The sequence below is a fragment of the Haliotis rufescens genome, unplaced genomic scaffold, assembly GCF_023055435.1.
Source record: "Haliotis rufescens isolate VD_foot unplaced genomic scaffold, xgHalRufe1.0.p SCAF_23, whole genome shotgun sequence".
NCBI lineage: Eukaryota > Metazoa > Mollusca > Gastropoda > Lepetellida > Haliotidae > Haliotis > Haliotis rufescens.
In genome coordinates this window covers 6,883,150-6,909,963 of record NW_025963924.1, presented here as the reverse complement: position 1 = coordinate 6,909,963, position 26,814 = coordinate 6,883,150, and the positions used below count along the sequence as shown (strand labels likewise).

Here is a 26,814-nt window from a genome sequence, read left to right as displayed (position 1 = left end):
TTCTATTACTGTTTTAATTTGTCAGATTAGTCTTGAGCGCTGAAATAACCCTTTTAATAAAATAATAAAATAACTTAAAACCTTTCACACATAAAAATATGATTGTATATTGTTTTAACTTAGAACATATTTATCGATTTATTATAAAATAATTTCAAACCTTTCACACAGAAAAATAAGATGGTATCTTGTTTTAATTTAGAACATATTTATCGATTTTAAATTGAACCATGTGCAAGGGAGACTACTCCGCCTATATAGTTACCACATGTGAGGCCAGTTGTAGTTTTTCCAAGGTGTAACAATTATTCACTCGACACTCAGATTTGATCGCATTCATCATATCATCTAACACATTAATAACCATTTTAGTGCTTAAAAAATGGAAAAAAACACTTTTTTAAAATCATATCGAAATTTCTCATTTGTAAAAGTAAAGTAGTGTTGTAGGTTTCTCTGCTGCAAAAAGTTCGGTAGAGGTTCTATTTGCTGATAATGAAAACGCTATGAGAGATTCTGCAAATATGTCATTCTCTAATTCATGTAATTGCAGATAGGACGTGGTCGTACGACGGCGTGACGACGTTAATGCTCGACGACAACACCACCGAGTGTCACACAAACCATCTCACCAGCTTTGCCATACTCATGGTAAGTGGATAGACACATTTGGAATTTGTGTTTTGAAAAACCCTAAGACATTCGTTATTTTACCATTTCGTTGGATATCACGTTCTGAGACCATTCGTGTACAGTTCATCTATGACCCATCTACCAGAGGTCGTCAAGAGTGCCAGAAACCTATGATCGTGGGTTCGAATCCAATAATTCGTCCTGATTATGTTTCTAGGTGTGTCAGCACCATACCCGTGCTCTCACCAAAGTGGTAAACGTCTAAGACCTGCATCACTCTGGGCTTGCCTCCACATCAAACTATTATAACTAATAGTATACTGTTCATACGGTTTTAAACCCAACTCACAATAACCCGTGATTAGCAATATTTTAACAATGTACAGTAAACTACGTTTATAACGAACACGCTTATAACGAACTAACAGATTCGACGAACTTATTTTTTTGTCCCGGCCACTGCTGTATATTTGCTATACATATGCTTATAACGAACTACGGTTATAACGAACTAAAAAAAGTGGCTCCTTTGAGTTCGTTATAACCGTAGTTTACTGTACACTAACCACTCCGTTGATTCCAGGACCCGAACCCCGCCCACCCGTCGCCCGTTATACACGAACAGATCCTGACCTACATCTCCTACGTCGGCTGCGCCATCTCCCTCATCGGCCTCATCCTCACCATCCTCACATACGGGCTCTTCAGGTAAGGAGCGGTCGGGTAGCCTAGTGGTTAAAGCGTTCGCTCGTCACGTCGAAGACCCGGCCGGTTCGATTCCCGACATGGGTACAATGTGTGAAGCTCATTTCTGGTGTTCCCCGCCGTGATATTTCTGGGATAGTGCTAAAAGCGCCGTAAAACCATACTCACTCACTCACTCTTCAGGTAAACGAGACCAGTAGCTCTGGAAGTGACCCGTGAAGATCCGTCTGAAACCAGTATCGTTGATGACAAAACCACTTGGAAATATATACTAATTGCCAAGTCTGGCAAAGGTTTTCACAAATTCTATGAAATTGAATTGAAAAACCCGATTCATCTACGTGACCCATCATATAACACCTTTATAAATCGACATATTCACCAAAAGATGTGTTTTGTTGTCAATAATTCAATTAAAGACGTTTACAAAGTCTATACTACAGTCAAACCTCGTTGCCTGGAATTCGTATGTGTCGACCTTAGCGCTACGATCGTCGCAAGTATATGTTCATGGATGGAGTTACTATGGTCTTAGCGCTACGATCGGTTTGTGGAACTGGGACCTGAATGTGTTGAATTTCCGGTTGTCTCGAACTCAATTTATATAGATCCTAGAGTTAAAACTTAGTTAGATTTGTGTCAAATGGCAAAATCAATATCAGATATACTTAAAAGTCTTATATTAATGTAAATCTTGAGAAATAGTAAAAGTATTTATTTGTGTTACCAGATGTATGAACAAAGACAAGTCGGGGAAGATTCTGCTGAATCTCTGCGCGTCCATGCTGCTGATGAACGTCGCCTTCCTCATGGGCGCCCAGAGCTCCACCACCTACGGCGAGCAGCTGTGCATGGGCGTCGCAGTGTTACTGCACTACTTCCTGCTCACGACGTTGATGTGGATGCTGGTTGAGGCGGTGGAGATGTACCAAGCCCTCGTCACCGTGTTTGCCAAATATGCTAGGTTCTACATGATCAAGCGATGCGTTGTTGCATGGGGTAGGTCAATTGTATATCAGGGATTGTTGGTTATACGCCGAATCAGTTAGCAGATCAACTGTGTAAATTTAACGGCGCTAAATTAAATTTGGAACCGAACGCGCAGCTTGAGGTTACTAATATTAAATGTTTAATTTAAATCTCTTTGTAGATTTCTATCGTGTTTTCTGCGCGAAATATATTGCCACACATCCTTTGAATATTAGTAACCGTAACTTTGCTTTTGTAACCTTTTATTGTAGAATTATTTAAACATGCCTACCGACAATGACTGCAAAAAGTACTGTTCTATGAATATTACCTTCCGAGTTGATGCCGTCGTCAAATCGGCTGTTTTAATGAGAGGGAGTTTATTGTGATTTGACAACCTCTTATTGACCAGTCAAAATCGAGTATTTTCCAAATTCACGGTAGAATCCAGAATTATCACGGCGACATGTAAATAAGCGAGCCTGGGCCAGGTAAATCAGTGGTTGCAGCGTGATCAACGTTCCACGTCATCAGTCACGTCAGAAGTGTCGCTCTCACGAGAAGCATCCCCCACGCGGGTCAGTCAGAATGTCAGTTTTTAAACGTTGGGGGCCCCGTTCCAAAGAGGGCAAACATGATCGCAACTCCCATACTTTAACAAAGACTTACGACAGCAGTAGTGCTAAGATCGCTCTGTGTAACGGGCCCTTGTCTGTAATGTTACAGCTGGACATGCTGGTGTTCGACAGTATTGGTCGATAGCATGAGCACCACCCGTCGGCAGCGTCCGATCACACACACACACACACAGCCAGTTGAGAATTGCTACTTTAGTCGACTACATGTGATACTGACATGATGTATAGACTACATATTTACGTGATATTTACATAATATTTACTAGATATCGACATATTTACATGATATTTACACGATATCCACGTAATAGTTACATGATATTGACATGTTTGTAAATATCTCTTCCAGGTGTCCCCGTGGTGATAGTTGTGATCACGCTCTCAGTGGACCTCAATAATTACCGACCCGCATATGACTTGTAAGTACATCAGTGAACTGGCGCTGTGCTATTTTTTCCATGTTCGCGCAGCGTATTTTAACCCCATCACAGTAACCCCTTAAACACCAGACGGAGTTTAACATGATATGAGAATGCCTAGATCAGTATATATTTACTTGAAAGCAACAGTCGTGATGAGTATCGTTTGACATTATCAACAATATTTCTACAATAGCATGGCCTACTTACCGACATCACATTATCAGCAACAGATCTGGACCCGTGACGATCCGGGGTAGAATAGGTCTTCAGCAACCCATGCTTGTCGTAAAAAGGCGACTATGCTTGTCGTAAGAGGCGACTAACGGGATCGGGCGGTCAGGCTCGCTGTCTTGGTTGATGCATGTCATCGTATCCCAATTGCGTGTATCGATGCTCATGATGTTATCCACTCGGTTGTCTGGTCCAGACTTGATTATTTCCAGACCGCCGTCATATATTTTGAATATTGCTGAGTGCGGCGCTAAACAACATACAAAGTAACATTGCTGCTATGTTAGGGCGTAGTAAGTCATATTAAAACTCTTTCACCGCATAGTCAGCAACATAACAGCTCTATAATGATATCATTGCTGCTACAGCATGGCGAAGTTCGCCACATAAAAATATAAGGGCGAAGTAAGTAATATTACTTCAATATCACAGCGTCCTGGTGATCTAAACACTCGTTGAAGAGATTCGGCTACCAGGGTCCGCCTCCGTGTTGTTGTTAGTGGAGCGGAAGGTCCGTGTTCGTTCGCTCCGCTGGCAGCGTCACACCAAAATATGGCACTTGTTGTTGCCCTGCCTGGCGTTCGACATTAAGTGCATAAAACAAGGATTGTCCGTGGGGTATCCATGATAAACAGTAGTATGGCATCTCAGTGGGCTAGCGAGGCGGTCGGGTAGCCTAGTGGTTAAAGCGTTCGCTCGTCACGCCGAAGACCCGGGTTCGATTCCCGACATGGGTACAATGTGTGAAACCCATTTCTGGTGTCCCCCGCCGTGATATTGCTGGAATATTGCTAAAAGCGGCGTAAAACCATACTCACTCACTCACTCACTCACTCAGTGGGCTAGCACTATAAAACCAGTACTAGTACACGCAGCCACACACACATACGCGATATAAGTGCAATAATCTTGAACGCGACGTTCAATTCCGTTTCACCTCCGATTATGATCCTTTGTAGGCAGCATCAAACTCACGCTCGTGAGCGGTAAACATGACCAAACATAAAAGACCTGCGTCTTTTCTCAATTAAAGCTGGCACTCATTATAACTCAAAGGGACGTTAAACCCCAAGTGACTGAAACACTTTTCATCATTGCAGCTGTTTCATCTCCCAGGCCAACAAGGTGGCCTACTACGTCTCCCTCGTCGGCCCCGGCTGCCTCATCGTCCTCGTCAACACCATCGTCTTCATCATGGTGGCCAGGGTCATCCTCAAGCCTCGTTTTCAACAACAGCAGCGCGAGGACAAGGAACACGTGACCCCCGCCCAGGTGCGCGGAGCCTTCACAGTCATGATTCTCCTTGGTGTCACGTGGGTGTTTGGACCAATTGCAGTCAACGAAGCCAGGGTCGTCTTCAACTATCTGTTCTGCATCCTCAACTCACTGCAAGGATTCTTCATCTTCGTATTCCGGTGCCTCTACAACCCAGAGGCGCGACTCGCCTGGATCCAGCTGATAAAGACGGGTACCCTCAAAACCAGGAGAGGTCCAATCAAGTCTGTCTACTCCGAGACCTCGTCGAAAGGAGATCACTCCAAATCCAGAACTAACGTCCATTTCGGTGGCACTCTCAAATCCAATGTGATGCAATCCAATGGCTGGCACCACCCGAAGCTGAACGGGCTGCAATCCGAAAACGGTTCTGTGCGAAATGACAACCAGTACTTCGGCGACGATAAAAATTCTGAGGACCAAGTTTTTCACACAAAAGATTACGTGTATTTAGACAATAACACCCCTCCCACTCGGACCAGCGACATGTGTGAAGACGGCTTCACCCACTTGTAGAACCAGTTGAAGCGTCTTCACCCACTTGTAGAACCAGTTGAAGCGTCTTCATAGGAACCGTTTCAAACTCTCAACATCATTTTGAACTGAAGGAGGATAAGTCGTTGACTAATCGTACAATGAGCGGATTCCTTGACGCTGTGAGGAGTCGAGTATTGTGTATATTATGCCACGGCAATGAATGGTGCAATGTATCTGAGCTGTGAACTTTGGACTTGAAGTCACATACAAGGGGAGGTAACTCTCTCAGATACCATTCAACGGGAAGCACATGTTCCACGTCACAGGAACCGAGTGATGTGCTTGTCTGTACATATTCCGACGCTGTTAATGTATTTCATTGTGTCACGTTGTTCTGTGTGTGTACATTGTATTGTTTGAGACAATCACGTCATGGGAAACTTAAAATGAGCATTGAATGTCCTTCACATTGAATTTCTAACCTTCATCAACGACCTAATACACATTTGAATAATTACACCATTTGTTATGTAAATTATGTACATAAAAAGACTTATGTCATTGATCATAAATGTGCTTGTCCAATGTATTTTACAGACGATATACTAAAATACAGATTGAACACATAAAAAACTTAAAGATAGTCCCTTATTGATAACTTATCTTTAATATTGTGATTTACGCGAAATATTTACAATTGTGCTTTAGATAACTTTGTCAATATTGAAATTATAAAAAAAAACATTCGAAGGTGTAATAATGAGGATTGACATATTCATTTTAATTTTGGAAAAATAAGTCCTATCCTTTTCTACCACACCCTTTACAGTGAAACCTCTCTAGTCTGGACACTGTTAATCCGGGCCGGCGACTACGGCGGGGAACGTCGATATATGACCAAAGGACTTCCCCCGTACCCATGATTCCTTAATCCGGTCATTGTTTTCACTACTTAATGTGCAGTCCGGATTAATGAGGTTTCACTTTATACATACTATTGACCGGAAAACATGATATTAACCTAACCTTGCCTCTTGGTTGTCGTCATATTTTTGCAATCATGCGTTGTTGAACAACACTGCCATTACATATATACTGGTATCCCAAGCCTATCCATCTATTTCTGTTCTATATTCCCATTTATATTTTCTGGATTTATTTCTTAACATTCTCAGACAACTGCTGCCAGTGTTTCATCCATTACCATAACACACGGCACAATCTTCATCCCTTGCTATCGGTTAATGTGAATATGAGCAATGCTGAACGCTCCAACTCGACTTCGCACTGTTCCTCATCCTCATCCTCATCACATCTAGTATTACTGCTGGAGAAACTCATGCCAAACATTGATGAAATCCTTGTCGGGTCATAACATAGGATTTGTACAGAGATGCCATTTTATAAGAATGCATAATTTATTTATCCTTTGTTGAAATAAATGTTTACTTCTCAAACTGCGCTGTTGTGTCCTCGTGGCTATTTTGGAGACGACCGCCTCCGTGGTCTAGTGGTAGAGCGTCCGCCCGGAGAGCGGAAGGTCCGGGGTTCGATCCCCGACCGCGTCATACCAAAAGACGTTAAAATATGGTACTTGTTGTTACCCTGTCTGGAGGTCGGCATTAAGGGACTAAAACAAGGACTGGTCGGCTCGGAGTCAGTCTACTGTGTCTGAGTGGGGTATTCATGTACAACTGCGGCATGGTATCTCAGTGTGCTAGCACTATAAATCGGCATCAGTCCGGACTAGTACAAGCAGCCACACCCATACACGTACATGCACGTCGGTATATAAGTGCAATAATCTTGGACACGACGTTAAACCCAATTTCACCTCACCTGTTTGGGAGGCACGGATGGCCCAGTTGTCGCAAAACGATCGTGGGTTCGAATCCCGGTTCGCCCGGATTATGCTTCAAGGTTTGTCAGCACCATACCATGCTTGTGGGTTTCGCCGAATGATAAACATACAGTCTAGGTCCAGATAATGTGTCATCACGGCTGGAGTTCGCTTTACAATTGGTAAAAACTCCTTTTCCCTTTCACTGGGGTATGAAACAGCAGATGATATAAGACAGACATTAACTGTTATACAAAAGACAAATATCTGTCCTGACACGGTTTCACAGTACCAGGCGTGGTTAGGAGAAACAAGTGAATGGATCCGCCATTACTGTATCTCATTGAACAGGCAGGTGCGGTCGGGTAGCCTAGTGGTTAAAGCGTTCGCTCGTCACGCCGAAGACCCGGGTTCGATTCCCGGCATGGGTACAATGTGTGAAGCCCATTTCTGGTGTCCCCCGCTGGGTATTGCTGGAATATTGCTAAAAGCGGCGTAAAACCTTACTCACTCACTCATTGAACAGGCAAAATGGCGTAATGTCCTGAGTTATACGTGAGAGGTATGCGTGTGAGTTATAAACGAGTTATGTACGTAAGTTTTGTACATAAGTTATGTACGTGAGTGTTGTGTGTGCACGCGTGAAATGTACGTGCGGGCAAACGCTTTAAGCATGAGCCTCATGGTTCTAAAACTGATGTGAGTATTCACCTACACGCACGCACACGCAAATGTACATACACATACACGCACATACATTGACGCACGCAAACAAACACACACACTCACGCACACACACACACTCACTTGCTTCTGTAAACGTCATCTTTGTTAATTCAAGCGCTAGTTTATTGTTTAATTGTGTGATGCCTCTGCATCACTCCGACTGGGATCTGTCTTGTTGCTTGTTTTCAATGACCGCCTCCGTGGTCTAGTGGTAGAGCGTCCGCCCTGGGTTAAACAAGGACTGGTCGGCTCGGAGTCAGTATACTGTGTCTGAGTGGGGTATTCATGTTAAACTGCGGCATGGTATCTCAGTGAGCTAGCACTATAAATCGGCATCAGTCCGGGCTAGTACAAGCATGCACGTCGCTATATAAGTGCAATAATCTTGGACGCGACGTTAAACCCCATTTCACCTCACCTTGTTTTCAATAGCGCACCGCTTTCTCTTCCATCAAATGTTTATGTTTGATAGATTCCTCTCGATAGTCCAACAGGTTGAACCAGGGTGCTGTAACCTTGTGGGTTTAGCTGTTTGCACGCAACGCCGCTGATGAAAGCCGGTCCTTGCTTCCCAAACCGTGACGTTTTAGGTTTTTGGCTGCAGTGTTAATGGACGTTTTGATCAGGGCTTACAACTTATTAAGTGAGATTTTACGCCTTCTTCAGCAGTAATGACGCAACACAGCGGGGACGTGGGATGAGGTGAAATGGTGTTTAACGTCGCGTTCAAGGTTAATGCAATTACATAGCGACGTGTGTGTGTGTTTGTTTGTCTGCGTGCGTGCGTGAGTGCGAGCGTATGTGTGTGTGTGCGCACATGACGACATGACGTACCTCTGCGTTAAGCAGCGAGTTGGTGAACACCTTCTCCAGGATATTTGTAAAATTAGCCAGTTGGTCAGCGTCAATCTGTGAGGGGTTAGAGGTCAGCGACTCCAACTCGTTCAGCGTCTGTCAAGCCGCCATCAGTCCATACTAGAGAAAAAACAATATGCAATATGACCACTGGTCAAGTCTGGGCACTCACACACATTAAACTGACTGCCTCCATGTCTGCCTATATACTTATGACACTCTTGGCCCATTTTCTGAAGGGAATTCCCCTAGTTCAATCAAATGAGGTTCAAAGTAATAAATAAAATACCAAAGGAGCTCCCGTGTAATACCAATTTTAGGAAACTAACTTAAATACTGTTGAAAGCGGTGTGAAACCAGACTCACGCACTGTTTAAACTTTTACCGTTTGAGTAAAAAGAGAGCATTGTTTTACATCATATACCAGTATTCCGGGAAAGAGGGGCCGGGGTGTGGAGGAACATACTTTCTATTCCTGGGGTGATATTGACGGGGAGGTGAGATGAAAAGGGGCTGTACGTCGCGTCCAAGATTATGAAGCGACGTGCAAGCAAGCGCGCGTGTGTGGGGGGCTACTTGTTCTAGTCCGGACTACTGCCGGTTCTATAGTGCTAGCCCACTGAGATACTTAACTATACTAGCCTACTGAGATACTGCAGTTTAACCAGGGTACTCCATTAATATGCACCATTGGTATATATTTTTACGTTTTTTAAATTTAAATGTCTCATCGTGGCACTTGTGTTTCGTGACAGTGAGTGAGTGAGCGAGTCGCTTTTAACAGTATTCCAGTTATATCACGGCGTGTCAGCTTAATGTGGGAGGGAAGCCCGAACTGATACAGGTCTCAGACGTTTACCACTTCGGTGAAACCCACGAGCACGGGTATGGTGCTGACAAACCAAGAAACATAATCGGGGCGAATCGGGATTGGAACCCACAATCATAGGTTTCTGGCGTGCCCAAGGGACGCAACTCTGCACAGTGAATCGCGGCACCTTAGACGACTGGGCCACCCGTGCCCCCTGTCTCGTGACAGGGGTGACTTTCAAAACGTTCGAGGCGCGTTCGTTTCGTGTATTGAAACGGAATCCTTTTTTTTTAGATATGCCTTGGGCATTTTATGAGCGTTTCAACTGTTTGGTGTAGAATTGATATGTATCTGAGATATTGTTTAAATGTTCCATACAGATATTACCGTTATCAAAACTATTGCGATTTATACATAATGTATATGACCCGTGAAGATCCGGGGTAGAATAAGTCATTAGCAACCCAATCTTGCCGTAAAAGGCGACTCTGCTTGTCGTAAGAGGCGATTGTCTGGTCCATACCGCCGTCATATTGCTGAGTGCGGCGTTAAAAAACAAACAAACAAACATAATGACTGTATACATATATACGTTGCGGTATTATTCTTAAACATCAATTCCCACAAAACGTTCATCATTTGCTTATATAGCTGTAGTGAACACAAAGTGGTGAGGTGAAATGGGGTTTAACGTCGCGTCCAAGATTTTTGCACTTATATAGCGACGTGCATATACGTGTATGTGTGTGTGTGGCTGCTTGTACTAGTCCGGACTGATGCCGATTCATAGTGCTAGCACACTGAGATACCATGCTGCAGTTTTACATGAATACCCCACTCAGACGCAGTATACTGACTCCGAGCCGACCAGTCCTTGTTTTAGCCCCTTAATGCCGAGCGCAAGACAGGGTAACAACAAGTACCATCTTTTAACGTCTTTTGGTATGACGCGGCTTGGGATCGAACCCCGGACCTTCCGCTCTCCGGGTGAACGCTTGTGAACATAAACCGACGGGCAAAAGAAAGTGTGATGGTGGCTGAGATTACAACAAACAAGCAATGGTTATTAGACGGTGATGTGTTTGATACGGTATGTGAATGCTAGTTTGGAATTATCATATTCAGTTTCTTTAATCTATTTTCTATGGAAGGATGTATTGTTCGACCCGTAAAGATCCGGGTGAGAATTGGTCATCAGCAACCCATGCTTTATCGTAAGAGGCGACTAACGGGATCGGGTGGTCAGGCTTATTGACTTGCTTGATGCATGTTGTCGTATCCCAATTCGATTTCCCGGTTCGCCCTGATTATGTTTCTAGGTTTGTCAGCACCATACCCGTGCTCGTGGGTTTCACCGAAGTCGTGAACGTCTGAGACCTGCATCACTTCGGGCTTTCCTCCCACATTAAGCTGACGAGGTGATATAACTGGAATACTGTTTAAAGCGGCGTTAAACCCAACTCACTCATTCACTCGCTCTTAGACGTCACAGAAGATACTACACCACATGACAAGCAGTAGTCTAGGGTTTGCCGTAATTACTTAAATAACTCTTTTATTGCCATCAACCACGAAGATAACAACATAACGTAGATTACATGTATCATGTAAGCAGTTGTCTTTAAGTGGGGGCATGCAGCTGGTTTAAACTGTCTTTGGCCAAGATCAAGCATGTACCTATAGCTAAAAGATCAAAACTGGAGGATAAATGTTTCAATGTAACTATAATTCAAAAGTGAAGGCAAGAAATGTGTTCGAATACTGCAAATATTCGTCTTAATGAACGATCTGTTTGAGTTGCGTATTGCTTGGTTGGCTGTTTTTTTGTTTAAAGCAGCAATCAGCAATATTCCAGCTATATGAAGGCAGTCTGTAAATAATCGAGCCTGGACCAGACAATCCAGTGATTGATATCATGAGCATCGATCCACGCGATTGTCATCGATGACATGCATCAACCAAGTCAGCGAACCTGACCACCCGATCCCGTTAGTCGCCTCTTACGACAAGCACAGTCGCCTTTTATCGCAAGCATGGGTTGCTGAAGACCTATTCTACCCCGGATCTTCACGGGTCGCGTATTGTGTGAAGATCGTGTGGACTTGACGGTGATGAACGTCTGAGGTTATGTCCTGATTGTGGTGTTCTACCTGTGGTGTTCTACCTGAGGTGGTCTACACGTGGTGTTCTACCATGTACACTGTTCAAATGAATGAAATCTGCAAACCGTGGGCATTTCAGGATAGGCCCCCAACTATGGAAGCGCAGTTGTGCCACAATCTAAACAACTTACATCTATCTACCTAGATGATCCTATAATATACGTAGAAACTAACATCACCTGCCATCGAATTATCGACTTTTGTAACAGTATTTTCTCGAGTAATCGACAGTTCCGATCAGATTATATATATACCCTTTTGCTTAATTAATAATGACCGATTTGTTTGACTTTTTACCTTGACATGTCCTTATTGAGGTACTATCTAAACATTAAATTAAGTAAATCTTCATTTCAGTGTGTCGAAGTAACTGGAGAATGACACACGCCACACTCTCTTACAACCGTAATATTGAGAGGAGAGCGCAAAGTTTTCACCAAAATAACAAATTTGGCCGACTTTAGAAAACACTCTAACAACATTGTGAACGTATGAATGCTAGTCAATCGCAAGTCATCCCAGAGAATTGATGCAGTTGATGTCGGTTTGAGACATCCCCGTAACATGATCCGGATCCCCCGATATCGGGGCCGTGTAATGATGCCTCCCCAGGCACTGATGAAGCTGACAAAAACATCGATAAACGTTAACTGTCGCCTATCAAGACAGCCAGTGACACATATCTCAACATGCTTTGGAGAAAGTGGTAGCCAATCTCATAATAGTATTTCTTCAGTCCCCATACGATTAATTGATTTATTAGACTTAGGTTGAAAGTGGATATTTTTAGCCGAATTCCCCACATCAGCAGCCTGCCCGTTGCTCGCTCTTCCCAAGCCTTTAGCGCAGTCGGAATCAGCTGATCAATACAAGCCCTCAGGCTGGAGGGATCCGATGTGAGGGCTTGCCACAAACGCACGATTTTCCATCTGACGAAGTGGTCATTCTATAACAGCCAGTCCGGTCACTAAGCATCAGCGTTCACCTCCATCACTTCCGGGTTCCTGGAAGTCTTCGAGGAAGGAGCGACCAAACTACGTGCATATTGGTAGGTAATATTTTATCATTTAAAGCTTGGAAGACGGTGTATTGTTTATAGGCTCTACCTGTGTTTATGTACATGTATTTGTTCGTGGCTTTTGATACGCTGACGATAGACTTGTATTACGTCCATTGTATGTATGATCAATAACTTAACCCTTTACCTCATGTACCTGGCATAAAACCAGTGATTTTCACGCGTGTGTATTTAGTGTGTCTGTAGGTAATGATCGATGTCACATCAGCTATTGGCAGTCGATAATCTCTGGCGATTGAACTTACACTTCCTCATGTCAATGCATGTTTCGAGTCAGACATTATTTTGAAAATCGGTATTTGATAAAGGTTGTCGTCACTCCGCCGTACTGTTTCCAACGTCAGCGAAGTCACAGTGCATATGTGTGTAAGATTTTTTATTATCTTGATTTATGACTGATAACACCATCTTTAAGTTTCATCATCTAGTGCAATGAGCGTGCGTGGAAGGGAGAAGGGAGGCATACTGCAAGGCTTCATATATACCCTGTATTAAAACATGTCAGGCCAACTTGACCCCAGTGCTTGAGTACGCTTGTTGATATACAACAGAGACAGAAGGGGAGGGATACAGATAAAAAAGAGAGGAGAGAAAAAGGTGAAAGGAGAGAAACATGAGAGAGGGAGTTTCCGTCCATAGATTAGAGATTCTAGACCATGGATGGACACAGATTCTAGACTATTGATTGACCCAGATTCTAGATCTTTGATTGACAAAGATTGTAGACTATGGATTGACAGATATTCTAGACTATTGATTGACACATATTCTAGACTATGGATTGACACAGATTCTAGACCATTGATTCATACAGATTCTAGACCTTTGATTGACAAATATTGTAGACTAGTGATTGACAGATATTCTAGACTATTGATTGACACATATTCTAGACTATGGATTGACACAGATTCTAGACCATTGATTCATACAGAATCTAGACCTTTGATTGACAAATATTGTAGACTAGTGATTGACAGATATTCTAGACCATTGATGGACACATATTCTAGACTATGAATTGACACAGATTCTAGACCATTGCTTGACAAAGATTCTAGATAGACTATTTATTGACAAAGATTCTAGACTATTGATTGACAGATTCTAGACCATGGATTGACACAGATTCTAGACTCTTGATTAACACACATATGCTAGATCATTGATTGACAAAGATTCTAGACCATTGATTGACACAGATCATAGACAATGGATTGACTGAGATTCTAGACCATGGATTGACACAGAATCTAGAGCATTAATGGACACATATTATAGAGCATTGATGGACATACATTTTAGATTTTGAATGGACACATGCATAATCTAGACCGTGAATGGACACATAATTTAGACAGTGAATAGACACATATTGGACCATGCATGGACACAGATTCAAGACTTATATATACATATAACACAAGACTGTCACAATTATTCAGCATTGAATCTGAAACATATCGGATGATCAATATGAGCAGTGACGTTGGTAGCATCCATCTAATCACCAGCATCCGACTCAGCAGTCGTCTAATTGCTGCAAGGATCTTCACAATGTGATGCTCCCTTAGCGCATGCCCCCTTCCCATATAAGCGGCTTTGGATATTGATTGCCGAATGTGATCAAATGATCAGGAGTGGAAGGTATACATCTTTATCCGCTGAGTCACACAGCTCACACCGCCATTCACCCCTTTCATCCTCCGCTATGTAAGTGCCTGTACACGCGACAGTCTCACAGACCACGGGCACCACATCGGCAGATAAACAACGTTACAGGCACATATACTTTGACAGTCCCTCTCCACACTAGGCTACATACACACTCCCTTGAGACACCAGTGGAATACAGACACCCCGGTTTGAGGAACCAGTAGACTACAGAGATCATCCCGTGAGACACAAGTTGGCTATAGATACCCCCCCTTGAGACACCAGTTGGCTATAGATACCCTCCCTTGAGACACCGGTTGGCTACAGATACCCTGCCTTGAGACACCAGTGGGCTACAGATACTCTCCCTTCAGACACCAGTAGGCTACAGATACCCTGCCTTGAGACACCAGTGGGCTACAGATACTCTCCTTTCAGACACCAGTAGGCTACAGATACCTCCTTTGACACACCTATTGGCTATAGATACCTCCCTTGACACACCAGTTGGCTATAGATACCCTCCCTTGAGACACCAGTAGGCTACAGATACCTCCCTTGACACACCAGTTGGCTATAGATACCCTCCCTCGAGACACCAGTAGACTACAGATACCTCCCTTGAGACACCAGTAGGCTACAGATACCTCCCTTGACACACCAGTTGGCTATAGATACCCTCCCTCGAGACACCAGTAGACTACAGATACCTCCCTTGAGACACCAGTTGACTACAGATACCCTCCCTTGAGACACCAGTTGACTACAGATACCCTCCCTTGAGACACCAGTTGACTACAGATACCCTCTCTTGAGACACCAGTTGGCTACATACACACTCCCTTGAGACACCAGTGGAATACAGACACCCCGGTTTGAGGAACCAGTAGACTACAGAGATCATCCCGTGAGACACAAGTTGGCTATAGATACCCCCGCTTGAGACACCAGTTGGCTATAGATACCCTCCCTTGAGACACCGGTTGGCTACAGATACCCTGCCTTGAGACACCAGTGGGCTACAGATACTCACCCTTCAGACACCAGTAGGCTACAGATACCCTGCCTTGAGACACCAGTGGGCTACAGATACTCTTCTTTCAGACACCAGTAGGCTACAGATACCTCCTTTGACACACCTATTGGCTATAGATACCTCCCTTGACACACCAGTTGGCTATAGATACCTCCCTTGAGACACCAGTAGACTACAGATACCTCCCTTGACACACCAGTTGGCTATAGATACCCTCCCTTGAGACACCAGTAGGCTACAGATACCTCCCTTGACACACCAGTTAGCTATAGATACCCTCCCTCGAGACACCAGTAGACTACAGATACCTCCCTTGAGACACCAGTAGACTACAGATACCTCCCTTGAGACACCAGTAGGCTACAGATACCTCCCTTGACACACCAGTTGGCTATAGATACCCTCCCTCGAGACACCAGTAGACTACAGATACCTCCCTTGAGACACCAGTTGACTACAGATACCCTCCCTTGAGACACCAGTTGACTACAGATACCCTCCCTTGAGACACCAGTTGACTACAGATACCCTCTCTTGAGACACCAGTTGGCTACATATACCCTCCCTTGAGACACCAGTAGACTACAGATACCCTCCCTTGAGACACCTGTAGACAACAGATACCCTCCCTTGAGACACTAGTAGACTACAGATACCCTCCCTTGAGACACCAGTTGACTACTGATACCCTCCCTTGAGACACCACTACACTAGAGCACACTCTGAATAACAGACACAGTAGGCTTAGACACAACATGCTTGAGATCTACATTCACATCGGGTAAAGATTAGTCGTAAAACAAACATAAGTTCCTGATATTGGTATCTTAGCTCCTATCAATCACATAGCAGTGCCTCCTAAAGTTGGATGTGTTGCCACGGAAATTGTTGTCACTGACGGCGCCGCCTGCTCACGTCTCGTGGCATCATTAAATCAATGCAGCAATAGCCCCTCACTCAAACCATTCATCAATCGTCTCACACAACAGCTGTACATACAGCACGTATGCTGATTTCAGTTCCGCGTCACTACTGAACGGTATCTACAATCCGTTTGGCTCCAAATGAGAAAGATGAATTGCAAAATAACTCAAAATCAGGAACAGTCTATTTAATGTCAATACGGTACGGCAATGAATACCTTGTACCTAACAAGATCCGTTGTTTGTTAATTTTATTCCCATCACTGGAAAACGTTGTTTAAGAAACTATCATGTTGTTATGTGTACAAATTGACATCTTGAACGGAGGGGGGCACAACGGTAGGAGGAACAGCGCAAACACGTACTGCACGTGCTACACAACTGTACAGGGAATGACACCATAAGAAGGGTCGTCTCATGATAATTTTAATCGAAATCTGACTCGCTCATGTTACGGCCCTCGTCGTCCGAAATTGCTTGTGTCTCTGCTGATGGTGACAATTACTGATGGAGCTGTTTGCAACACATCGTTCTCATTTGGAGCCTAACGTACTGTAAGTGTTTAAACCGTTAAACGGGAATTGCGTGTACGGACAATCGAACTGGTTTCTAAACTGGGCTATAGTCCTCTTCACTTGAAATAGAATCGCGAATATCCCGTTGATTAAGTTACGAAGATAGCTGGATGTGTGCACTACTTATAAATTGAAAACACGCCATTAAGGAATATTACGTACAGTAATGACAAAATTTAAATGTGCGCTTTTCAAGAAATATACATTTTGCTGAAGGTAAATATCATCGTTAAGTTTTGATCATGTGGTTACAATCCAACATATATTTAGCAGCGTGTGCAGCGTACGTACGTTACGGGCACGAGCTGAAAGAAATAAAACGTGACTATCATACTTAATTGACGCAAGTGGGATACTATAACATGTATCAACCAAGTCAACGAGCCTGACCACCCGATCCCGTTAGTCGCCTCTTACGACAAGCATAGTCGCCTACTATGGCAAGCATGGGTTGCTGAAGACCTATTCTAACCCGGGTCTTCGCGAATGTGTCATTATTGAAACTGATATTCCTTATCGTGTTAATGGCTTGTATGAGCACACATGCAGCTTTCTTCGTTAAACAATCATCGTGATGTTTCGTGATTCCATGTCAAGTTGCGAGTTGTAGTGTAATTCCAGTTACCAACGAGCTAGAACTGTAACAAAGCACAGTGAGGCACAGAACCTGAAACTCAATGCTGACATAGACACTGCAAAAAAAATGCAGTTTCCGGTATCCGGATACCTGCCGGATACCACCGGACACTTACCCAAAACGCGTCCGGGTATCCGGTGGCAGATACCTTGCCGGATACCAGATCTGTGGTATCCGGCATGGACACCTCACCGGAAAGTATGTCACCTGGAATCCGGGTATCCGGCACCGGATACCTCAATCTGGGTGTCCAGGGATCCGGCACCGGATACCTCATTCTGAGTTTCCAAAAACATGTCACAATTTGGGGGGTGCATTTTGTTCAATTAAGTGTGAAACACCTAAAAATATATTGAAAACTAACCATGAAAATTGAACATTGCTGAAGGTATCCGGCAGGTATCCGGCAGGTATCCGGATGCAATTTTTCGAGATGTCTTTCTCCTAGTAAATAATGTTAGCCTGGGCATAGCAGATAGCTGTAGTAATATTCTGTGCTATTTTAGTTGTAAATATCCCCTTGAAGTTGAGATCTATGGGCATGTACTTTTGGTGAAAACATTTTTCAAGTTCATATATATTTCAATTTAGATGTTCAGCGTATTAAATGAAAAGCATTCAGTCCTGGTATGATGGTATCCTTACATATCATCTTCATATTCCCAGTTTGTTTTAGCCTAGTGGTTGAAGCATTCGATTCACCACATCGGTACATTGCTTGGTGTCACCCATCATGATATTGTTTGAATTTTGCTCATAAAGTGGCATAACACCATACTTACTCTGACAAAAAAATGAAAGTCATTGGCTATGTACTCACTTGGGCCTTTGTTCCTGGTGAGATTAAAAGTTTATTTTGGAACTGTATCAATACTTGTTACATCTTGACAGACGAGTTTCATTGAAGTTCGAAACAGAATATCATTAACCCAAATGGGTGCATAAGACTAATGGCATCCACAGAAAACACCTAATAAAGTACTGGTACATAAAAATATCAATGTAACTTTTCTACTGACATGGAACTAAAAACTTCATTCAGTGAGCTGTATTAATTGTAGGAAAACATTCAGGGCATTAGTATATTTGATATATGTTAGCACCTATGTTATGAATGATCAATATCATATTTCTTTAAAGAAGCAAAACAAAAAAATTGTTAAGATAAAAAATCATATTTATTGATTTTATGACATTTCATTGGTTCAGTAACCAGAGGTGTTTGCAAGAACATTCAAAAACAGAAACAGATGCTTCAATGCCATTTTCTAAATAAACAAATTAGTCAAATCTCAGAAGAATTTCAAGGTAGAAGAATATCTAAAGTCAATTATGTTTGTGCAGTAAACCACAAAAGTCATTCAGATTTGTATAGTCAGCGTCAGTGTACACCACATAAACAGTCTCACTGCTGTGGTATTGATTCCTTTAGACTTGATTAATGTCGTAATAAAACAACCTACAGAATCACACTGATGTGGCATTATTCATTCAGAATCATCACTTTCTGAGGTGAACCTGTTAGTTGTTCTGGGGAGGATTATTCATCATCGGGAGAGTCCTTTGTATGACTTGTCTGATCTGGTGTCATTGTGAAATCCAGGTGCCTGAAACAATTTATAACATCTTTAAAAGCTTGTTATTAAAAATATAAGAAACACACATATATTGACAAAGGGTAAAAATTTGGTTTCTCAATGAGTAAGGTAATGACAATTTATCAAGCAACTGTTAACCAAACCATGTTAACCAATGTAAAAAAGCCATAGCAAACAGTAAATTGTACAGAAAATACAAAATTGTAATTGATCTTCTGAAAACAATTCCTGTAGTGCCATAAGGCAGGCTCACCTGAATTTTTCTCAAATGTTTGCATTACATCAAAACATAAGGAAAGGTAAACAAGGCAATGCAAATTGCATAAAATAGGTTCTTATACATAAAAACAGAACTAAAGTATTTGACGTAATAAGCGCCTCGCTCTAATAAGCGCCCATGGGAATATTTGCTAATATATTGGCTAGTGAACAATCCCAATTAGGACCCTTTCCAATTAATCAATGTATACAAGACTTATTTATTTGCGTATAATACACACTTGTGTGTGATATGCATTATCATATTTTTATCATTTATCCTATCTTTAATTCAGATTAACAATAACGGCAAAAACTGCCAAATATATTGGTCAAGTGTAATCATAATTTAAGTAGTTCTATTTGGTTTTGGAACTTTTCAAGGGTAATTGTAAATCATTTGATTGTTATAAAGTTACACAGTATTGCATCTATCGTCTGTTTCTAAATACAGTGGATCCTATCTTTGACTTGTGTGACATAATTGAATCATACCCCAAGTTCATTATGCATTGTTATGCATCTGCACAGAGTGGTCAAAGTCCTTGTCACACACATAGTTTGCTACAAGGCAGAATCCAATAAGTACAGTTGAGACATCAGGCTGTATCCAGACAAACTGTCTGATAATCTCAAGTATGGTCTTGGTCGCATCAAGGGATGTAGCTAATCCTAAATAAACATTAAACAAGTGACATAATCTCTTCTACAGAACACTTGATCAAAGCCTGCCCCACCTTTGATGTTTATCATCTCGTTACGCTCACAACAGCTCATTAGCAAGATGAGCTCAATGTCAACTCATGGTGGATTAGGGATTAACAGGGCAATTAGTGTCAGGTGGGTATTATCACTTGCAATTGTCTGTTAATTACTTAATTGAGTAGTGACGGCTTAATTAGTTTCCAACCACACTGACTGTTATGCTACTTATCAAGTCAGTTTACTGGTAACATGTGTCTGTGGACCAAGGAAATGTATCATGCCAGATACTTAAAAAGTTCTACTCATAAGTAATAAAATAATGACAGTTTTGATATGCAATTCTCCCTACAAAGACATTTAACATACATAAACTGTCTGTTGAAACTATGATGATGCTAATATACAAGTCGCACTAAACAACCTATTCATATACTGGTACCTAGCCAAACAAACATAATTTTTTTTATGTGTATGCACATGCTTGTACACATATACCTCTACTGGCATATCACACATACAAACAATCATTAGATGGATGTAATCGTTCAAAAATATTTTACATACAAAAACAAGTGAACAGATTCTGTAATAGCATGGTTAATATTGGGAGATGTTTTAGCATTTCCATTTTCACAGAATCGAAGGCATATCCTTTCATGACTCAGATCAGCTTGTAGTGATTTAAATTCACATAAAACTGATTCATGTCAAATGACCTATCCCGCATGTGTGGGACCTGTTATAAAAATACCATTCATTACTTATTTGTGTGTCCAAATTATGCTATTATTAGAAATAATAGGTATTATTATACAGCATGGATATGATATAAGAAAGCTTTATATGGAATTGTTGAAAATTATGTACAGGAAAACATTGAAATAAATCAATCAATAAGTGCATTTATCTCAGAATCTGGTAGATTTAATCAATATGGACTTCTCCTTCATTATCTACTTATAATCAGATGATTACATTATTGCTCAACTGATAGTTTGCAATAGTATAGAATTAGTATTTTATTAATACTTATTTTGTATTTCAGCATCATTTAGATAAGCCATCGGCTTGTTTGCAAATCCAGTTCACTATAAAAAAAATATATGTTTAAAACACATGTAGTAGAACATATTGCAATAGTTAAGACCCAAAAGAAGTTATGTGTAGGATCTTCAAAATGGTATCCACAAGAGCAGGTTGTAGAATCATGTTGGTGTTGGTTTTTTAACTCTGTACTCAGCCATATTCCAGCTATATGAAGGCGGTCTGTAAATAATCAAGTCTGGACCAGTCTATCCAGTGATTGACATCATGAGCATCGATCCACACAATTGGGATACAATGACATGGATCAACCAAGTCAGGGAGCCTGATCACCCGATCCATTAAGTTATCTCTCACAACTAGCATAGGTTGATCATGTTGATGGGGACTAACTTCAACCTGGAATCCCCACGTGAGTAAGTATGCGGCTGTTAGCTTTGTTTGATGTTTAACGCCACACTCAGCAATATCGCAGCTATGTGGCAGGAATCAAACCTGGGTCTTCAGCACGAAGAGTGAACGCTTCAACCGCTAGGCTACCCCACCACCAAAAATTCCCCCATGATAAAGTTGTCATCATGGTTATTGTTCAACTAGTTCAAGTGAAAATGTTCATACCCTTAAAATGTCTTTTCTTCCACTTCACGACGATCTCTGATGCAAAACTTCCCTGTAATTAAAGCTGTTCTTGATTCTTCACATCTGGAAAAATATGTTGAGGCTATTAATCATTCTCACAGAGTACAGGGAGTATATGAAATAAGACAGTGAGTCACATTAGCATACAAATTATCCAGTTAAAGTAAACATATTTCTACATTATATACATAAGCAAATACTAACATATGATAGACAGGCTACTTGTCATATAAAAATATAATTATACATTTACTTACATGTTGGCTATAAAAGTTAATGTGTCACATGTGACAGGCTTACATGTGGTAAATTACTTTAATACGTGATCATTGTAATATTCACATATTCCTTACCTTAATGTGTCACTTCAGCTGCCAGCATGACCTCAGCTGCAATCTCAATATTTGGCCAGTTTTGACGAAATGACCGATCGTGTTCAGTGTATAAGCTGGGCCTCGTCTCTAATATAACTTGGCGCAAGTTGACGACGCGCATAGAGAGCCGGGAACCAGCTTATGTCGTGTTAACCTGGTTCCCGGCTCCCTATGCGCGTCGTCAACTTGCGCCAAACTATAATGTGATATTAGAGACGGGGCCCAGCTTAGTGTTAACCCGGAACAAGCCATTTTACCCATATTCCCCTACGGTCCAGGGCGCCATTTTAGAACATGGATGTAAACAAACCTCGTGTATCGATATACACTGTGATTCTTGATTACGATAAGCTTACCTCGTGTATCGATACATTGTTCTCATTCACCTCCACCACGGAAATGCCGGCCGAAGTTCCTCTCAGCCATCCACAACGCGGAAGTCAACAGTATTTGGAAAGGCGATTGGCATTGCCAGGTACGTAGCAGGGCTTCGAGGCCTTATGATTTCTGTGCAGAGATCTTATGGAACGGATTGATGTAGATATTTTCCTGCTCTACATACTTTACCGTAAACGCCAAGGGTCCTTTTTTTAGTATTATGGTCAACTGTTTGTTAGCATAAGAGGCGTAATGGATTTGTGGTCAAAACAAGATGATCCAAATTAGATCCGCTTTTTTATAGATAATGAAGAAAAGTACCAAGATCTAGGAACGATTATTAACTCTTAACTTTCGTGGGATGCTAATACAGATTATAATTTACAATAATGGCCACCAAAGACTTTATTTTTTTTACGCTTAGGATATTGTTATAATTACACTGTTATGTCCTTGTTTTGTATAAGCTTCATAACTTAATCATTCAATATTTCATGGAATGACTCTGACCTTGGCGAGGATCTTTTTTGCAACAAGTGATTCCTTATGTAAAGTGTATGTTGAATGACCCTGGCTTTGTTGTCAAATAATTGTTTGACAGTTGTTAAATATGGGTTTATGTTTTATCTCTGAATGTTTGGGATGAAATATTTTAATAAGGACAGTTCTAAGTTGGAAACTCAACTGGGGCCTTTTCAATTGAATTCAATGTACAGCATGTACAGTTTGGACATTTCTCTAATGTGAATGCTACTTATGTTTGCAGAATGTCTGGATGAATGAATGAGTCGGTCATCTGCACAGCATCAATGGAAAAAGGGAAGCAATGAGGAACAAGAGAAGAGTAGCAGTGAGTGGTAAATATTTGAAATTATTCTGTTTGGTTCATCATGTTCATGTAGCTATTCTGCAAATATTTCTTCAGTTTGCTTGTTCTTTATCACCTGTTGGCATGGATGGCCTAATTATCAAAGGCACTACAACTTGCTGTGCATAGTTGCATCTCTTGGGCTTGACAGAAACCGATGGTCGTGGGTTTGAATCGAGGGTAGCATCATACACTTGCTTGTGGGTTTCATCAAAGTGGTAAACATGTAAGACCTGCATCACTTCGGGCTTTCTTCCCACATCAAGCTTACATGCCGTGATATAACTGGAATACTGTTCAAAGAGGCGTTAAACCCAATTCACTCATTTAACACCACATCCAGCAACAGTTCGGCTAAATGACAAGGATTATAAATTAATCAAATCTCAAATCTCAACTAGACAAACCAGAGATTAATGTTATGAGCTCGATCCAGACGCACCGATGATGACTGTTATGGACAACATCCCATGTTATTGGGTACGATTACGAGCTTTCAATGAGCCCACTTGCTACCTCATCTATTACTTTGGCTTGTATGGCAAGCATAGGTTGCTAGGAACATTTTTAAGAGATGTCAGTTAATGATTGTTTCAACTCATCAGCATGGAACAATATATATCTCAAATGTTTGGTATATAACAAAACTCAAAGATGATAAATTAAGTGAATTTGGTGCCTTTTATCTGTAAGTACATGTTGCAACAATTCTTTTCTTTTGCTACAATCTTTATACATAATTTTGCAGAAACTGAAGTCCAGCTTGAGATACCCGGATGACAGGTTGACAGTCTGGAAGGACCCTTCCAGATATCCGAAGTGATTGGCAGACAGCGATGAGGAGAGTCCTGTTATTTCAATGGGAGCCTACCGAGAAGTTATATGCCAATTGACACTGGGACACACTCACAAAGGGTGGTCAGGCAAATGTGAGAAGACCAACCAATGCCAAGTCGGAGTGGGATCCTTCAAGGACGTTGAAGAAATTATTGTCTTTGGCCATGTGGTAATCACTTGAAAGGAATGATGTTTGCGACTGCTTGTCTATAAATGTGGACCCAAACACCAAATAAAATGTTCACAATTCTACTAACACAATGCAACAGGGATAGAGCCCATCTGGCCTCCCCTCATCCTGGTTCCTGTTTTTCCATGGCAATATAGAAGGAAAAGGATGTTTGAGGGCAAGTAACTCTGAACTGGTGAGCATGGTCTGCTGATGCTTTCAAGTGAACAGTTATCCCGCTCTGTTATGAGTATTGAAGAATAGGAGGAAAGTGCATACATTATATGAACACTGTTCAATGTGTGATATATGCATATAAATAAAAGAAATTGATAATTTGTTTGTTGTTTGTTTCTTTAGCCAGCTGTGTAAATGGGGATTTTCCAATATTTTGCCTCAGTTTGATAGCCACAGTTATCGTATAAAACCATGCATTGCTTGGACATCTTTGGAATAACACATTGATCTGCTATGTCAAAGGTCAATGTCACAGCCAGACAAAAAAATTGTTAATGGCCAAACTCTTCCTTAGGGCAGGGATAGAAGTTGGCAACAGGTCATACACTTACTTTTTATCCCCCGGCATATAATACGGGGGATATAGTGATCAGCCTGTCTGTCCGTCTGTCCGTCCGTAATCATTTCCTTTTCCGGGGCAGGATTCCCAAACCATTCAGTGTATTTGATCAAAACTTGGCAACTCTTATCAGGCACATACTAAAGTGGTGCCTTTTGATATTTTGGGATTTTTCTAATTTTTATTTTTTTAAATTTTTATGGAATGAAGTTGGACATAGACTCAATTGGGGATGGGGTTCGTTTCCGGGGCAGAATTCGAAAACCATTCAGTGTATTTGATCGAGCTTGGCAAAGCTATCATGCACATACTGAAGTGGTGCCTTTCAAATTTTGGGATTTTTCTAATTTTTTTTTTTTTTTTTTTTAATGGGATCAAGTTGGACCTATACTCAATTGGGGATGAGGTTCATTTCTGGGGCAGAATTCGAAAAACATTCAATGTATTTGATCAAAACTTGGCTTTCATATGGATGCGACCATGGTGGATCTTTTGTGGGTAAACAATGTATGCTTCTTAAAGAACATTCAACTGTTGACTCATTACATACAGAAATGCACTAGTGGTTACTTTACAGACAGCTGCCGGGGGGATATGCCATCTTTCTGATGACTCTTGTTCTCTAATGTGCCTTTTCCCGCAGAAGTCTTAATAACTCTTATACACATAGTTGTATATCATTGTCATATGTTTGTCAATATTACACTGAATGAAGCACTTTACAATTGTTTTTGAAATAGTCGCAACTGATATTGAAGGTCAAATTAGCTTTCAATGTCTTTCAGTAAAAATATTCACAGTAACTGAGGAACAGCTCTCTGTAGTGTGATGAAATCTGGTACATGTCACCCTCAGAGTGAGGCATATTGTGTTTCAAACTTAAATGAAGCTGGTATGCTCATAACAAGTACTTGTACCTTTACAAATAATCATATTATCATCTCACTAGGACCAAAGGCCCAAGTGAGCACACAGTCGATGAGTTTATACTTTCACTCAGAATAATCTGGAAGTCTGAACATGAAATTAAAGGATATCATCATACATGTATTAGAACTGATGTTTGTTCATTAAACAGCTTAACATCTAAAAAGAATTATAGATGAAATTGAAAAAAATTGTCTTCTCCAAAAGTACATGCCCATAGATCTCAACTTTAAGGGGATATTTACAACTAAAATGACACAGAATATTACTACAGCTATCTGATATGCCCAGGCTAACATTATTTACCAGAAATAAGACTTCTCGAAAATTTGCATCCGGATACCTGCCGGATACCTGCCGGATACCTTCAGCAATGTTCAATTTTCATGGTTAGTTTCCAATATATATTTAGGTGTTTCACACTTAATTGAACAAAATGCACCCCCAAATTGTGACATGTTTTTGGAAACTCAGAATGAGGTATCCGGTGCCGGATTCTTGGTATCCGGTGGGGATCCTTGGACACCCAGATTGAGGTATCCGGTGAGGTATCCGGTGCCGGATACCCGGATTCCAGGTGGCATACTTTCAGGTGAGGTGTCCATGCCGGATACCACGGATCTGGTATCCGGCAAGGTATCTGCCACCGGATACCCGGACGCGTTTTGGGTAAGTGTCCGGTGGTATCTGGCAGGTATCCGGATACCGGAAACTGCATTTTTTTTGCTGTGAGATGCCCTCTTTCATCTGATATGATGGATATACTTACTTAAGCACATATTTCATTCGCT

The 26,814-nt window shown here is 41.5% G+C and overlaps 2 protein-coding genes across 6 annotated transcripts in view; both read left to right on the top strand.

The window, feature by feature from the left end:
* LOC124146535 (adhesion G protein-coupled receptor E1-like) overlaps window positions 1–6,807 on the top strand; it is a 124,375-nt gene extending 117,568 nt beyond the window's left edge. For 3 of the 4 annotated variants that reach the window (XM_046516849.2, XM_046516851.2, XM_046516848.2), the window contains exons 13-17: window positions 554–651; window positions 1,217–1,341; window positions 2,069–2,337; window positions 3,295–3,364; window positions 4,699–6,807. In XM_046516849.2, the coding sequence (XP_046372805.2) occupies window positions 554–651; window positions 1,217–1,341; window positions 2,069–2,337; window positions 3,295–3,364; window positions 4,699–5,389 (1,253 nt within the window). In that variant the 3' untranslated portion in view covers window positions 5,390–6,807. The remainder of the gene's footprint in view (window positions 1–553; window positions 652–1,216; window positions 1,342–2,068; window positions 2,338–3,294; window positions 3,365–4,698) is intronic. The other variant, XM_046516852.2, reaches the window with a different exon arrangement.
* Window positions 6,808–12,471: 5,664 nt separating this feature from the next.
* Window positions 12,472–26,814, top strand: part of LOC124146536 (universal stress protein PHOS32-like) — a 63,135-nt gene continuing 48,792 nt past the window's right edge. Inside the window, exon 1 of one of the 2 annotated variants that reach the window (XM_046516853.2) lies at window positions 12,472–12,792. The gene's annotated coding sequence lies outside the window, so the exon portion shown is untranslated. The remainder of the gene's footprint in view (window positions 12,793–26,814) is intronic. The other variant, XM_046516854.2, reaches the window with a different exon arrangement.